The sequence below is a fragment of the Schistocerca gregaria genome, chromosome 2 (assembly GCF_023897955.1).
Source record: "Schistocerca gregaria isolate iqSchGreg1 chromosome 2, iqSchGreg1.2, whole genome shotgun sequence".
NCBI lineage: Eukaryota > Metazoa > Arthropoda > Insecta > Orthoptera > Acrididae > Schistocerca > Schistocerca gregaria.
In genome coordinates, this window is record NC_064921.1 from 401,144,762 (window position 1) to 401,160,436 (window position 15,675).

Below are 15,675 nucleotides of genomic sequence, written 5' to 3' on the forward strand. Positions count from 1 at the left end.
GACTCTTATACCAAAATACTCAGAAAATATCCCTGAAAATGTCAGAATTCCATAGCTGGATTTTGGTTTATCACTGTAGAATGGACTTACGTCTCTCTTTTGACTGTATTCTGTGTGTTAAGATATGAATATGATTTGCATACACTCACAGATGTCAGTGTAAATCACTTTCTGTACACATGTCATACAGTGGAGTTGGAGTGCTAGTTGAAAATCAAGCTAAAGCCTGTCTCAGGAGCTCATTAGAGATTTTTGTGAGTTCACATTGAACTGTATCATTGTGTCAGTATTAAGAGGCTCTAAGAAACTTTTCTTTCTAAACTATTACTTTACAACCATTTTAGTATGAAAGTTCCATGATGTAATGGATGTTCATTTTTTAGGGTGATGCCCAATGAACAAAATTAATTCTTCTGTGTTGTGTGCTTACTTTCCTATTCCAATGCTATGTATTTACCTTCATCCATGATCAAAAGATATGACTCATTCGTAACAAGATAGAAAAACTTCTTTATTACTGTTCGGCACTAGCGCGGAACATGGCAGCAAGCTGTAGGTAGGGAACTGTGGAATTTAAGAAGCCGAAACAGGGTGGTGTGGCGCAGCAGCAGCATCTCAGCACGGTGGGTTTGGAAGGCCGAAAGAGTCGCGCCCCCGAATGTGTCCAGCAGTGGCGTCCAGAAAAGGCCACCAGCTCAGTCCAGCTCTGGCGTGGAGTCACTGTCGCGGTCCAGATCCAGCTCTACATCGTCAAAATCTGTGTCGACCTCACCCTCGCCTCTGCCCTCATCTTCTTCTTCCTCTTCCTCATCCATCGCATCCATCGGTTCTTCTGGGTCGCTTTCTTCCTCGCTTCCCTGCGGACAAGACTGCCACTGAATCCTCTACCAGTCTGTGAGGGTCAAGGGACAAATGGGAGCTGTGTATATAAGCCATAGTTTTTAATACTGGGGAGAAAGTAGAACAATGTGACCGTAGGCCATAGAAGTACAGAATGTCCAAGAAGTATCCGTACCTCTTCAAAAAATGTGACACAAAACATTTGCCTCTGTCGTTCAGTCAAATTATCATCTCCAATGAAATCCATTATCAAAAGAATGCCTCAAGTTCAGTTGCTGTGGACAATAATGCACGGCCACATAAAAGAAAGAAAGAAAGAAACCTGAAAATGAATGGCCTTTCACCTTTGCTTGTGAATGAATTATGTGACAACATGGAGCAATGAGTTGCAGCTCACCATGTTTTGCTACCCTGCTTCCCAAATGACATGCCTTGCTGATGAGAGTGCAATGTACCGCAGTTCGTGCAGGAGGAATGTGATTTTCTAGTCTAAGGAAAATCTCCATTACACGCAAGAATGGGGAAAAAAATCAGCCTCGTGTTATGTTATGGGCTGGGATGTCATCAATATACCTGATTGGACCTTACCACACCAGACAGTTCTACAGGAATAATCAAGTCCCATGTTGTCCACTGTCGGCACAAATGTAATGAAGCATTGCGCTAAAGTGGTGACAAATCGTTTCAAATCATAACTTTTGAGATACTTCCCAAGATATCAAGGATGACATGGAGACCCATAAATCTCTGTGTTTGGCATGATGATAGAAATACATATTCTCTGGAAAGGATGAGTTTAAATCATTGTGTTCACCCCGAACATCTAGGATTAAAACTAGATTGTGCCTTAACTTGCAAGCACTGGAGACATGAGACAAAAGGTATGCGCCAGAAACAACCTCATCCACACACTGACAAATGCCACATGGGGAGAGCAGCCCAGCATCCTCTGCACGTCTGCTCTTGTTCTGTGTTTCTCTGCTGCAGAGTATGCTGCTCCAGTCTGGAGTAACTCTGTACATCAAGGTTATGCGACTCTCAATGAGATTAGCTGCATAGTCAGTCACAGGGTGCCAAAGATCGACTCCATTCAATAAGATTTTTCCACTCTTGGGAGTAACACCTCCAGATGTAGGAAGAAAGGTAGCAGTGTAGATTCAAAGGAAGAAAGGGTTCACGCTTTTCCATCACGACTGACATACAGAAAAAGGTCCTCCTTGCAACAATTCCAATTCAAGCTTCAGTTGTAGCCCACCAAACTGAGCTGTGAAGAACAAAATCCCTGGTGCATTACAGACAGCATTAGAAAATCTGCTATCAGGCTGTCATGTCCAGATCTGGACGTACTAGACCCTCAATAGGTCATGAACAGGGGTCACAAGGTGAAGACTAATTTAAAGAAGTGGGGTATCTATGACGGTAAGCTCTGTGAATGTGAGGCAAAGCACAACTCTTGAACACTTGCCAATTTGCAGTAATCTGAATGACCCCTGTGACACGGAAGACTTGTTTCCAGCAAAGGGCTGTGCTATTCTGACTGCTGAACACTGGACTCAAAAGAGTGGAATTCTCTCAATCATTAATTTTATGATTATATTGTATTTTAGCGTTTTTTGGACTTAGATAAAATAAATATACGAGGGTAATCCCAAAAGTAAGGTCTTCTATTTTTATAAGTACATAGACCTGTTTATTTTTACAATAGTTTACATCAGTTTACAGCTTGAACATTTAGCTATTTTTCGACAAAGTCACCATTTCTGTCGATACAGTTTTGTAGATGCCGTGGCAGATTTTTGTATGCCCATGTCATACCAGCTCGCCGCAATGCTGTTCAGAAAGTTACGAACCCCTTCTGTCATCTTGTCATCGGAGCTGAATCGCTGGGACCATAGTTAACGCTGACTGTTATTGTGAGACTCTGAAAATCTCAAACGGGCAATTGAGAACCGGAGAAGAGGAATGTTGAGCAAGGGCGTACACATTCTCCATGACAACGCTCGCCCACACACCGCTCGGCAAACCGTTGCTCTCCTGCAATAGTTTCAGTGGATCATAATCACCCCCCCCCCCCCCTCACCCTATAGTTCTGACTTGGCACCCAGTGACTATCACCTGTTCCCTAGGTTAAAAGAACATTTGGTCGTAAAGCGATACAGCTCCGACGACGAGGTGAAAGAAGAGGTTCATAACTTTCTAAACAGCATGGCGGCGAGCTGGTATGACGTGAGCATACAAAAACTACACAGCGTCTACAAAAATGCATCGACAGAAATGGCGACTACGTCAAAAAACAGCTAAATGTTCACGCTGTAAACTGCTGTAAACCATTGTAGAAATAAACAGGTCTATATACTTATAAAAAAATAGGAGACTTTACTTTTGGGATTACCCTCATATTAAGTGTTCCAACATACAACATACTGTTTTGACATTTGGGTATGGGTCTTTTCAGACACATAGTATGTAGGCTGTACATTCCCCCATTTCTGAAGAGATGAGCTTTGAAACCAACATCGAAGCTATGTGATTGATGGAATACGCCTGTGTCCCTATTAGTATGCACCATGCAAAGTGGAGTTGGCAGCTCTTATTTGCCAGAAATCAAGCGTTACGTTTATCAGCAGAAAAATGCTCATGTCCGAGCACAAAAAAGTGAATATGCTACTTTTTAATGACTGAGAGAAAAATGGGGAACCTGCTGCCTCATTCCTCTTTTCACTTTCCTCATAAAAACTTGAGCATACGAACATATTCACGCTGTTTTAACACAGAAAATTTTAAATCCTTTAACTTAGCTTCTCTCTGGAACCCTTCATACTCAGTATATCTCTCTCACTGCCACTTTGCGGCTTATGTAAAAGGGATTGTGTAAATCACTGAAGTTTTGACAGTTTATTTACATAACTCGTTTCATTTATGTATTTTGAAAGACACAGTAATAATAATTAGACATAATACGAGGTTAACTTAAAATCGTTTGCTTTACAGGTTTCTGCATTTTTTTCTCTTTGAGCGCCATTCATTTAAAAGAGTAAAAATGTTGTATGATTTCATGCTTTCCCGGCGAAATGCTGACATTCTGGAGTAGTCGGGTGTTCTGCCGGATGTTCGTGTCAAACTTGCACAATATTTCGACAGTGTGTCTCACTGTCTTCCTCAGGTGCTTCCTGGGACTTGTCCCTGTTTGGAACGCGTCCAGTACTTATGCCTAGGTGTTAGGCGTTCCATGTGCGGTCCGCGCCGACTCCTCTGCTCTGTGATTGGTCCATTCCCGAGAGGGTGTGTCTGGTTGGCGCCTGGTGCTCCCTCCGCCGTCCGCGCTGCGCCAGGCGCTCCCTCCGCCGTCCGCGCCGCGGCAGGCGCTTCCTCCGCCGTCCGCGCCGCGGCAGGCGCTTCCTCCGCCGTCTGCTAGGTGCTCTCCAGTCGCTACGGGGATGTCGACGCGTACAGACCACGTTAGCTGCGCTCCGGAGGGGACTGACCGCCGCGCGGTGGGGCTTGCCCTGCCGCCGGCTCCGTCAGTCACTCCACTTACGACGACCAGGCAAAGGAGGAGGGGAAATGATCTGCTGACGGCCACGGCGAGGAACTTGGACTACGATATGGATTATTCGACAGATGTTTCGACTGAAGATGATACTACTCGGGATTCTACTGCGTCTGCCACGCAGTACCGCCGAAAACGAAGCGACCCAGGACCTGCAATTCAGCCTGCAGCGGCCACGGACGACGGTTTCGTCAGACCACCGCGGAAAAAACAAGCCAAGAAGCAGCAGCCAGGGGCAACCACTTCAGTACCGCTAAGCAACCGTTATGACGTCATCCAAGATGGCGGGACGGCGGCCGCGGACGATGCCGCACAGCAGCAACCGCAACAACAAGAACAACAACAACAACAGCCACTGCAGCAGCAACAACAGCAGTCTACGAGGATACCGCTGATTGTTTTGCAGTATCCTAACTCTTACAAGGAACTGTACGACTGGCTGAAGAGTAATTTGAAACAACCTTTTACGGTAAAACAGGCTGGCGGCGACAAGTTAAAACTTTCTGTTGCCACTACTGACGACTATATGACGGTCATGGACATGGCTGGGGCGCGCGGGATACCAAGTTACACCTTCCCTATGGTGCGGCCACCGACGCTGAAGATCGTCCTGCGTGGAGTTGTGCAGTCTCTCTCCAATGAAGATGTCAAGGACGAATTGGCGGAACTTGGCTTCCATGCTTCCATCGTGGACTACCACAAGATGCCTGGCACGAACAAGAGATCTGGACTTTGCGTCGTCATCCTGCCAGACACGCCTGATAATCGGAAGATCTTCAATGTGACCCGACTCTGTGCCTTGTCTATCACTGTCGAATCACTACGAAAATCTCGTGGTGTTACGCAGTGCTTCAGATGTCAAGGGTTCAATCATGTGGCTCGACACTGCACCATGCCCTTTGTGTGTGTGAAATGTGGTGCGCCTCATGACAGCCGACTGTGCCCTGTGCCGAAACAAGATCCAGCTAAGTGTGGTCTCTGCGGAGGAAATCATACAGCTAACTTCCGATCGTGCCCCAAGCACAAGGAAGCTAGTCGTCGACAACGCGGGCTCCCTCCGCTTACTGCCAAGGAGAGGAATAGGAGGACCAACGTCGTCCGAGGTATCCCAGCAAGCTCTCGCGGCGCTGCAGTATTTCCACAGGAACAAGTGCCGCCGCTGCAGAGTCGCAATGCGGCTCCCCAGCAACGCCGTTCGACTCCCTACGTCATTCGGCACGACGCTGCCCCTTCAGCGTCGCCTCAGGACGGTTTTGTGGCTGATACAGCTGCTTTCCCGACTGCTCCCAGATGGCCCTCTACTGCGCCTGACCGCCAGCAGCGTCGTACGTCTCCAGCTGATTCCACTGATCTTGTTGACCTGCTCAAGACCATGATGACTGCAGTAACCGAGATGAGTAGAGCTATCCAGGCTCTCCCCACGACTCTTGCAGCAACTGTGGAGGCCACGATTCGAAGTGTCCTTCGACCGGCGAGCGGCTCTACCACACATCAACATGAATAGAGCGCGTCGTTTTGAAGATCTTCGCATTGTTACTTACGATGCTGATGGGCTGTATCACGATCTCCAAGAAGTCAAGCACTTTCTTGTGGACCATAACATCGACATCATGATGGTCACCGAGACGCACCTGAAGCCTGCTCTAAGGGCAAACATCTCCAACTACAGGTGCCATCGTACTGATCGCCTGACGCGAGGGGGCGGCACGGCCATCTATATCAAACGTTCCATACAGCATTACGCTGTCCCTCTTCCAGCCCTTCGGCAGATGGAAGCCATGGCTGTCGCAGTTGAGACGTCGGCGGGGCTCATCACCTTCATCTGCGTTTATCGCCCGCCGAAATATCATCTGGACGCTGACGATGCCGCAGCGCTGCTCCGGCTCCCTGGCAAGCTCTTCCTTGCTGGGGACTTCAATGCTAAGCATGCGGCGTGGAATTCTCTCCACACCACCTACAGCGGCAGACGACTTCTCCAGATCCTTGAACGTGTGAATGCCTACGCCTGTGGCCCTGAGGAGCCGACGTGCTATCCCTCCAGAGGCACGCCGGACATCCTAGACATCGCCATCATGAAGGGATTGCACCAGTTTCTGACGGCTGACGTCATTCACGAGTTAAACTCCAACCACCTGCCTGTCCTGTTCGACTTGGCGGTCGGCGCTACCGCCAGGCCGCGGAAGTACAACCTCCGCCGTACGGACTGGGAAGCATATCGCACCGACATCACGGCCATGCTGGCGCCCCATCTGGACGCGGATCCTCCTGCTGTCGATGCTGGCATGGCAGTTTTTACTGATGCCGTCGCAGCTGCTCTGCACTCGTCAACTCCGCCATCGCGCGGCCCCTCTCGCCCGCGCCCAGGACTGTCTGCCGATATCCTCGACCTCATCAAAGCCCGGAACCGCCTACTCAAGGAATGGCGCTTAACTCGCAATGTGGAGCTTAAGCGAAGGATCAATCAGTTCCGCCGGGACATCAAGGCCGCCACAATTGAGTACCGGAATAGCCAATGGGCGCAGAAGCTCGAATCGTTCACTCCTGCTCCTGATGCATGGGACACGGTGCGGTTTTTCACCAAGAGGAGGGCCACTATTCCACCTTTGGACGCTGCAGCTGGAGTGGCATACACACCGTCGGATAAGGCCAACGCCCTCGCTGACGTTTTTCAGGAGAACTTCGTTCCGGTAGCGGATCCCATTGACACCCAGCATGTGCAACACGTCGAAGGCAGCCTTGCGGCGTATCTTACTGCAGAGGACGCAGATGACCGACTTCCACCTATTACCACGGACGAAGTCTCTTCCTGTATACGGGCCTTGGGCACCAACAAAGCGCCGGGAGCGGACGACATACCAGGAAGGGCGCTTAAGGAACTCCCTCATGCAGCGTTTACCTATCTCGCGCTGCTCTTCAACATTATACTTCAACTGCAGGTTTATCCTGCGGCGTGGAAGCACGCTATCATTGTGGCTGTCCCCAAGCCGGGACGCAACAGGAAAAATCCGCTTCATTACCGGCCGATCAGCCTCCTGCCGCAGTTAAGCAAGGTCTTTGAACGGCTGCTACTTCATCGCCTCAAGCGGATTATTGATCGCCGGCAGCTGCTACCCCCGGTACAGTTTGGGTTCCGCAGCGGGCACTCCGCGACACTTCAACTCATTCGCGTGGTTGAAGAAATTACGAAGGCCTTCAACAACAGGGAATATTGTGGGGCCCTGTTCTTTGATGTCAGTAAGGCTTTCGACAGCGTCTGGCATGATGGGCTGCTATGGAAGCTGACTCTGCAGGGATTCCCGCGATCTGTCATCAAGCTGCTCCGGTCCTACCTGCAAGGACGGACCTTCGCTGTTCGCATCGATGATGCCCTCTCCACGGTTCGACCCATCGCTGCTGGCGTGCCGCAGGGTTCGGTGTTGGGCCCCACACTCTATTCCCTGTACACGTCTGACCTCCCTCGGCCTCCACGCATAGAACTGGCCATCTACGCTGACGATACCGCTCTCTTCACGCGGAGCCGCTGGTCCCAAGTGCTGTATCGACGCCTCCAGGACGCCTGTGCCGCCCTTGAAACCTGGGCCACCCTTTGGCGCGTTGGATTCAACGCTAGGAAGACTCAAGCTGTCATCTTCACCAGGAAACGGGTTAAGCCTCCAGACCACCAGCTTCTGCTCTTTGGTGATGCTATCCAGTGGACGCCGTCAGCCACCTATCTTGGGGTAACCATGGACAGCCAACTCATCTGGCACTTACAGGTAGCCAACGTTCGCCGGAAGGTGGATCAACGACTGGAAATGTTGTACCCACTCATTAATGAACGGTCTTCCCTGTCCATCAACAACGGGCTCCTGATATACCGGATGTTCATCCGTCCAGTCATGGATTATGCCTGTGCTGCATGGGGTAATGCGGCAAACCGCCATCTCCACCGCCTCCAAGCGCTCCAAAATAAAGCGCTCCGAAGGATTTTTCATGTGCACCCGCAGTTCCCATCACGGTACCTCCATGACGCAGCGTCGGAACTCGAGGTCCTCGCCAGATTTCAAGCAACAGCACGCAAGATTTATCACCAGGTCGCCGCCTCTGCTAATCCCCTATTGCGGGCGCTCGGAGCTCCTTCGGACGACAGAGATGTGTACAAAAACCCTGTTGCGCTGCTAAACAGGTAACAAGCACTTAGCCTGAAGCGCGGCTAAACAAACCAGAAACCCAGGATGCAATGACCTATCCCACACATAACGAAGACATACACAACTCCTGATGTCAATCTACTTCCTATCCATCGAAGCCGTAGTAAATGCCTTCGGGTAAAAGCTACCTTGCCTCACTTGCAGTAGTTTGAAGATGTGGACTGGAGCGAGGTGCTCTCCACCAGTCGCTACGGGGATGTCGACGCGTACAGACCACGTTAGCTGCGCTCCGGAGGGGACTGACCGCCGCGCGGTGGGGCTTGCCCTGCCGCCGGCTCCGTCAGTCACTCCACTTACGACGACCAGGCAAAGGAGGAGGGGAAATGATCTGCTGACGGCCACGGCGAGGAACTTGGACTACGATATGGATTATTCGACAGATGTTTCGACTGAAGATGATACTACTCGGGATTCTACTGCGTCTGCCACGCAGTACCGCCGAAAACGAAGCGACCCAGGACCTGCAATTCAGCCTGCAGCGGCCACGGACGACGGTTTCGTCAGACCACCGCGGAAAAAACAAGCCAAGAAGCAGCAGCCAGGGGCAACCACTTCAGTACCGCTAAGCAACCGTTATGACGTCATCCAAGATGGCGGGACGGCGGCCGCGGACGATGCCGCACAGCAGCAACCGCAACAACAAGAACAACAACAACAACAGCCACTGCAGCAGCAACAACAGCAGTCTACGAGGATACCGCTGATTGTTTTGCAGTATCCTAACTCTTACAAGGAACTGTACGACTGGCTGAAGAGTAATTTGAAACAACCTTTTACGGTAAAACAGGCTGGCGGCGACAAGTTAAAACTTTCTGTTGCCACTACTGACGACTATATGACGGTCATGGACATGGCTGGGGCGCGCGGGATACCAAGTTACACCTTCCCTATGGTGCGGCCACCGACGCTGAAGATCGTCCTGCGTGGAGTTGTGCAGTCTCTCTCCAATGAAGATGTCAAGGACGAATTGGCGGAACTTGGCTTCCATGCTTCCATCGTGGACTACCACAAGATGCCTGGCACGAACAAGAGATCTGGACTTTGCGTCGTCATCCTGCCAGACACGCCTGATAATCGGAAGATCTTCAATGTGACCCGACTCTGTGCCTTGTCTATCACTGTCGAATCACTACGAAAATCTCGTGGTGTTACGCAGTGCTTCAGATGTCAAGGGTTCAATCATGTGGCTCGACACTGCACCATGCCCTTTGTGTGTGTGAAATGTGGTGCGCCTCATGACAGCCGACTGTGCCCTGTGCCGAAACAAGATCCAGCTAAGTGTGGTCTCTGCGGAGGAAATCATACAGCTAACTTCCGATCGTGCCCCAAGCACAAGGAAGCTAGTCGTCGACAACGCGGGCTCCCTCCGCTTACTGCCAAGGAGAGGAATAGGAGGACCAACGTCGTCCGAGGTATCCCAGCAAGCTCTCGCGGCGCTGCAGTATTTCCACAGGAACAAGTGCCGCCGCTGCAGAGTCGCAATGCGGCTCCCCAGCAACGCCGTTCGACTCCCTACGTCATTCGGCACGACGCTGCCCCTTCAGCGTCGCCTCAGGACGGTTTTGTGGCTGATACAGCTGCTTTCCCGACTGCTCCCAGATGGCCCTCTACTGCGCCTGACCGCCAGCAGCGTCGTCCGTCTCCAGCTGATTCCACTGATCTTGTTGACCTGCTCAAGACCATGATGACTGCAGTAACCGAGATGAGTAGAGCTATCCAGGCTCTCCCCACGACTCTTGCAGCAACTGTGGAGGCCACGATTCGAAGTGTCCTTCGACCGGCGAGCGGCTCTACCACACATCAACATGAATAGAGCGCGTCGTTTTGAAGATCTTCGCATTGTTACTTACGATGCTGATGGGCTGTATCACGATCTCCAAGAAGTCAAGCACTTTCTTGTGGACCATAACATCGACATCATGATGGTCACCGAGACGCACCTGAAGCCTGCTCTAAGGGCAAACATCTCCAACTACAGGTGCCATCGTACTGATCGCCTGACGCGAGGGGGCGGCACGGCCATCTATATCAAACGTTCCATACAGCATTACGCTGTCCCTCTTCCAGCCCTTCGGCAGATGGAAGCCACGGCTGTCGCAGTTGAGACGTCGGCGGGGCTCATCACCTTCATCTGCGTTTATCGTCCGCCGAAATATCATCTGGACGCTGACGATGCCGCAGCGCTGCTCCGGCTCCCTGGCAAGCTCTTCCTTGCTGGGGACTTCAATGCTAAGCATGCGGCGTGGAATTCTCTCCACACCACCTACAGCGGCAGACGACTTCTCCAGATCCTTGAACGTGTGAATGCCTACGCCTGTGGCCCTGAGGAGCCGACGTGCTATCCCTCCAGAGGCACGCCGGACATCCTAGACATCGCCATCATGAAGGGATTGCACCAGTTTCTGACGGCTGACGTCATTCACGAGTTAAACTCCAACCACCTGCCTGTCCTGTTCGACTTGGCGGTCGGCGCTACCACCAGGCCGCGGAAGTACAACCTCCGCCGTACGGACTGGGAAGCATATCGCACCGACATCACGGCCATGCTGGCGCCCCATCTGGACGCGGATCCTCCTGCTGTCGATGCTGGCATGGCAGTTTTTACTGATGCCGTCGCAGCTGCTCTGCACTCGTCAACTCCGCCATCGCGCGGCCCCTCTCGCCCGCGCCCAGGACTGTCTGCCGATATCCTCGACCTCATCAAAGCCCGGAACCGCCTACTCAAGGAATGGCGCTTAACTCGCAATGTGGAGCTTAAGCGAAGGATCAATCAGTTCCGCCGGGACATCAAGGCCGCCACAATTGAGTACCGGAATAGCCAATGGGCGCAGAAGCTCGAATCGTTCACTCCTGCTCCTGATGCATGGGACACGGTGCGGTTTTTCACCAAGAGGAGGGCCACTATTCCACCTTTGGACGCTGCAGCTGGAGTGGCATACACACCGTCGGATAAGGCCAACGCCCTCGCTGACGTTTTTCAGGAGAACTTCGTTCCGGTAGCGGATCCCATTGACGCCCAGCATGTGCAACACGTCGAAGGCAGCCTTGCGGCGTATCTTACTGCAGAGGACGCAGATGACCAACTTCCACCTATTACCACGGACGAAGTCTCTTCCTGTATACGGGCCTTGGGCACCAACAAAGCGCCGGGAGCGGACGACATACCAGGAAGGGCGCTTAAGGAACTCCCTCATGCAGCGTTTACCTATCTCGCGCTGCTCTTCAACATTATACTTCAACTGCAGGTTTATCCTGCGGCGTGGAAGCACGCTATCATTGTGGCTGTCCCCAAGCCGGGACGCAACAGGAAAAATCCGCTTCATTACCGGCCGATCAGCCTCCTGCCGCAGTTAAGCAAGGTCTTTGAACGGCTGCTACTTCATCGCCTCAAGCGGATTATTGATCGCCGGCAGCTGCTACCCCCGGTACAGTTTGGGTTCCGCAGCGGGCACTCCGCGACACTTCAACTCATTCGCGTGGTTGAAGAAATTACGAAGGCCTTCAACAACAGGGAATATTGTGGGGCCCTGTTCTTTGATGTCAGTAAGGCTTTCGACAGCGTCTGGCATGATGGGCTGCTATGGAAGCTGACTCTGCAGGGATTCCCGCGATCTGTCATCAAGCTGCTCCGTTCCTACCTGCAAGGACGGACCTTCGCTGTTCGCATCGATGATGCCCTCTCCACGGTTCGACCCATCGCTGCTGGCGTGCCGCAGGGTTCGGTGTTGGGCCCCACACTCTATTCCCTGTACACGTCTGACCTCCCTCGGCCTCCACGCATAGAACTGGCCATCTACGCTGACGATACCGCTCTCTTCACGCGGAGCCGCTGGTCCCAAGTGCTGTATCGACGCCTCCAGGACGCCTGTGCCGCCCTTGAAACCTGGGCCACCCTTTGGCGCGTTGGATTCAACGCTAGGAAGACTCAAGCTGTCATCTTCACCAGGAAACGGGTTAAGCCTCCAGACCACCAGCTTCTGCTCTTTGGTGATGCTATCCAGTGGACGCCGTCAGCCACCTATCTTGGGGTAACCATGGACAGCCAACTCATCTGGCACTTACAGGTAGCCAACGTTCGCCGGAAGGTGGATCAACGACTGGAAATGTTGTACCCGCTCATTAATGAACGGTCTTCCCTGTCCATCAACAACGGGCTCCTGATATACCGGATGTTCATCCGTCCAGTCATGGATTATGCCTGTGCTGCATGGGGTAATGCGGCAAACCGCCATCTCCACCGCCTCCAAGCGCTCCAAAATAAAGCGCTCCGAAGGATTTTTCATGTGCACCCGCAGTTCCCATCACGGTACCTCCATGACGCAGCGTCGGAACTCGAGGTCCTCGCCAGATTTCAAGCAACAGCACGCAAGATTTATCACCAGGTCGCCGCCTCTGCTAATCCCCTATTGCGGGCGCTCGGAGCTCCTTCGGACGACAGAGATGTGTACAAAAACCCTGTTGCGCTGCTAAACAGGTAACAAGCACTTAGCCTGAAGCGCGGCTAAACAAACCAGAAACCCAGGATGCAATGACCTATCCCACACATAACGAAGACATACACAACTCCTGATGTCAATCTACTTCCTATCCATCGAAGCCGTAGTAAATGCCTTCGGGTAAAAGCTACCTTGCCTCACTTGCAGTAGTTTGAAGATGTGGACTGGAGCGAGGTGCTCTCCACCAGTCGCTACGGGGATGTCGACGCGTACAGACCACGTTAGCTGCGCTCCGGAGGGGACTGACCGCCGCGCGGTGGGGCTTGCCCTGCCGCCGGCTCCGTCAGTCACTCCACTTACGACGACCAGGCAAAGGAGGAGGGGAAATGATCTGCTGACGGCCACGGCGAGGAACTTGGACTACGATATGGATTATTCGACAGATGTTTCGACTGAAGATGATACTACTCGGGATTCTACTGCGTCTGCCACGCAGTACCGCCGAAAACGAAGCGACCCAGGATCTGCAATTCAGCCTGCAGCGGCCACGGACGACGGTTTCGTCAGACCACCGCGGAAAAAACAAGCCAAGAAGCAGCAGCCAGGGGCAACCACTTCAGTACCGCTAAGCAACCGTTATGACGTCATCCAAGATGGCGGAACGGCGGCCGCGGACGATGCCGCACAGCAGCAACCGCAACAACAAGAACAACAACAACAACAGCCACTGCAGCAGCAACAACAGCAGTCTACGAGGATACCGCTGATTGTTTTGCAGTATCCTAACTCTTACAAGGAACTGTACGACTGGCTGAAGAGTAATTTGAAACAACCTTTTACGGCAAAACAAGCTGGCGGCGACAAGTTAAAACTTTCTGTTGCCACTACTGACGACTATATGACGGTCATGGACATGGCTGGGGCGCGCGGGATACCAAGTTACACCTTCCCTATGGTGCGGCCACCGACGCTGAAGATCGTCCTGCGTGGAGTTGTGCAGTCTCTCTCCAATGAAGATGTCAAGGACGAATTGGCGGAACTTGGCTTCCATGCTTCCATCGTGGACTACCACAAGATGCCTGGCACGAACAAGAGATCTGGACTTTGCGTCGTCATCCTGCCAGACACGCCTGATAATCGGAAGATCTTCAATGTGACCCGACTCTGTGCCTTGTCTATCACTGTCGAATCACTACGAAAATCTCGTGGTGTTACGCAGTGCTTCAGATGTCAAGGGTTCAGTCATGTGGCTCGACACTGCACCATGCCCTTTGTGTGTGTGAAATGTGGCGGGCCTCATGACAGCCGACAGTGCCCTGTGCTGAAACAAGACCCAGCTAAGTGTGGTCTCTGCGGAGGAAATCATACAGCTAACTTCCGATCGTGCCCCAAGCACAAGGAAGCTAGTCGTCGGCAACGCGGGCTCCCTCCGCTTACTGCCAAGGAGAGGAATAGGAGGACCAACGTCGTCCGAGGTATCCCAGCAAGCTCTCGCGGCGCTGCAGTATTTCCACAGGAACAAGTGCCGCCGCTGCAGAGTCGCAATGCGGCTCCCCAGCAACGCCGTTCGACTCCCTACGTCATTCGGCACGACGCTGCCCCTTCAGCGTCGCCTCAGGACGGTTTTGTGGCTGATACAGCTGCTTTCCTGACTGCTCCCAGATGGCCCTCTACTGTGCCTGACCGCCAGCAGCGTCGTCCGTCTCCAGCTGATTCCACTGATCTTGTTGACCTGCTCAAAACCATGATGACTGCAGTAACCGAGATGAGTAGAGATATCAAGGCTCTCCCCACGACTCTTGCAGCAACTGTGGAGGCCACGATTCGAAGTGTCGTTCGACCGGCGAGCAGCTCTACCACACATCAACATGAATAGAGCGCGTCGTTTTGAAGATCTTCGCATTGTCACTTACAATGCTGATGGGCTGTATCACGATCTCCAAGAAGTCAAGCACTTTCTTGTGGACCATAACATCGACATCATGATGGTCACCGAGACGCACCTGAAGCCTGCTCTAACGGCAAACATCTCCAACTACAGCTGCCATCGTACTGATCGCCTGACGCGAGGGGGCGGTACGGCCATCTATATCAAACGTTCCATACAGCATTACGCTGTCCCTCTTCCAGCCCTTCGGCAGATGGAAGCCACGGCTGTTGCAGTTGAGACGTCGGCAGGGCTCATCACCTTCATCTGCGTTTATCGTCCGCCGAAATATCATCTGGACGCTGACGATGCCGCAGCGCTGCTCCGGCTCCCTGGCAAGCTCTTCCTTGCTGGGGACTTCAATGCTAAGCATGCGGCGTGGAATTCTCTCCACACCACCTACAGCGGCAGACGACTTCTCCAGATCCTTGAACGTGTGAATGCCTACGCCTGTGGCCCTGAGGAGCCGACGTGCTATCCCTCCAGAGGCACGCCGGACATCCTAGACATCGCCATCACGAAGGGATTGCACCAGTTTCTGACGACTGTCGTCATTCACGAGTTAAACTCCAACCACCTGCCTGTCCTGTTCGACTTGGCGGTCGGCGCTACCGCCAGGCCGCAGAAGTACAACCTCCGCCGCACGGACTGGGAAGCATATCGCACCGACATCACGGCCATGCTGGCACCCCATCTGGACGCGGATCCTCCTGCTGTCGATGCTGGCATGGC

At 52.5% G+C, this 15,675-nt stretch overlaps 1 protein-coding gene across 1 annotated transcript in view; it reads right to left on the reverse strand.

Moving 5' to 3' along the window:
• Nucleotides 1-492: 492 nt before the first annotated feature.
• The window catches only part of LOC126335797 (kelch-like protein 10), a 193,469-nt gene continuing 178,286 nt past the window's right edge, over nucleotides 493-15,675 (reverse strand). Inside the window, exon 13 of the mRNA XM_049999261.1 lies at nucleotides 493-857. Within this exon, the coding sequence (XP_049855218.1) occupies nucleotides 696-857 (162 nt within the window). The 3' untranslated portion in view covers nucleotides 493-695. The remainder of the gene's footprint in view (nucleotides 858-15,675) is intronic.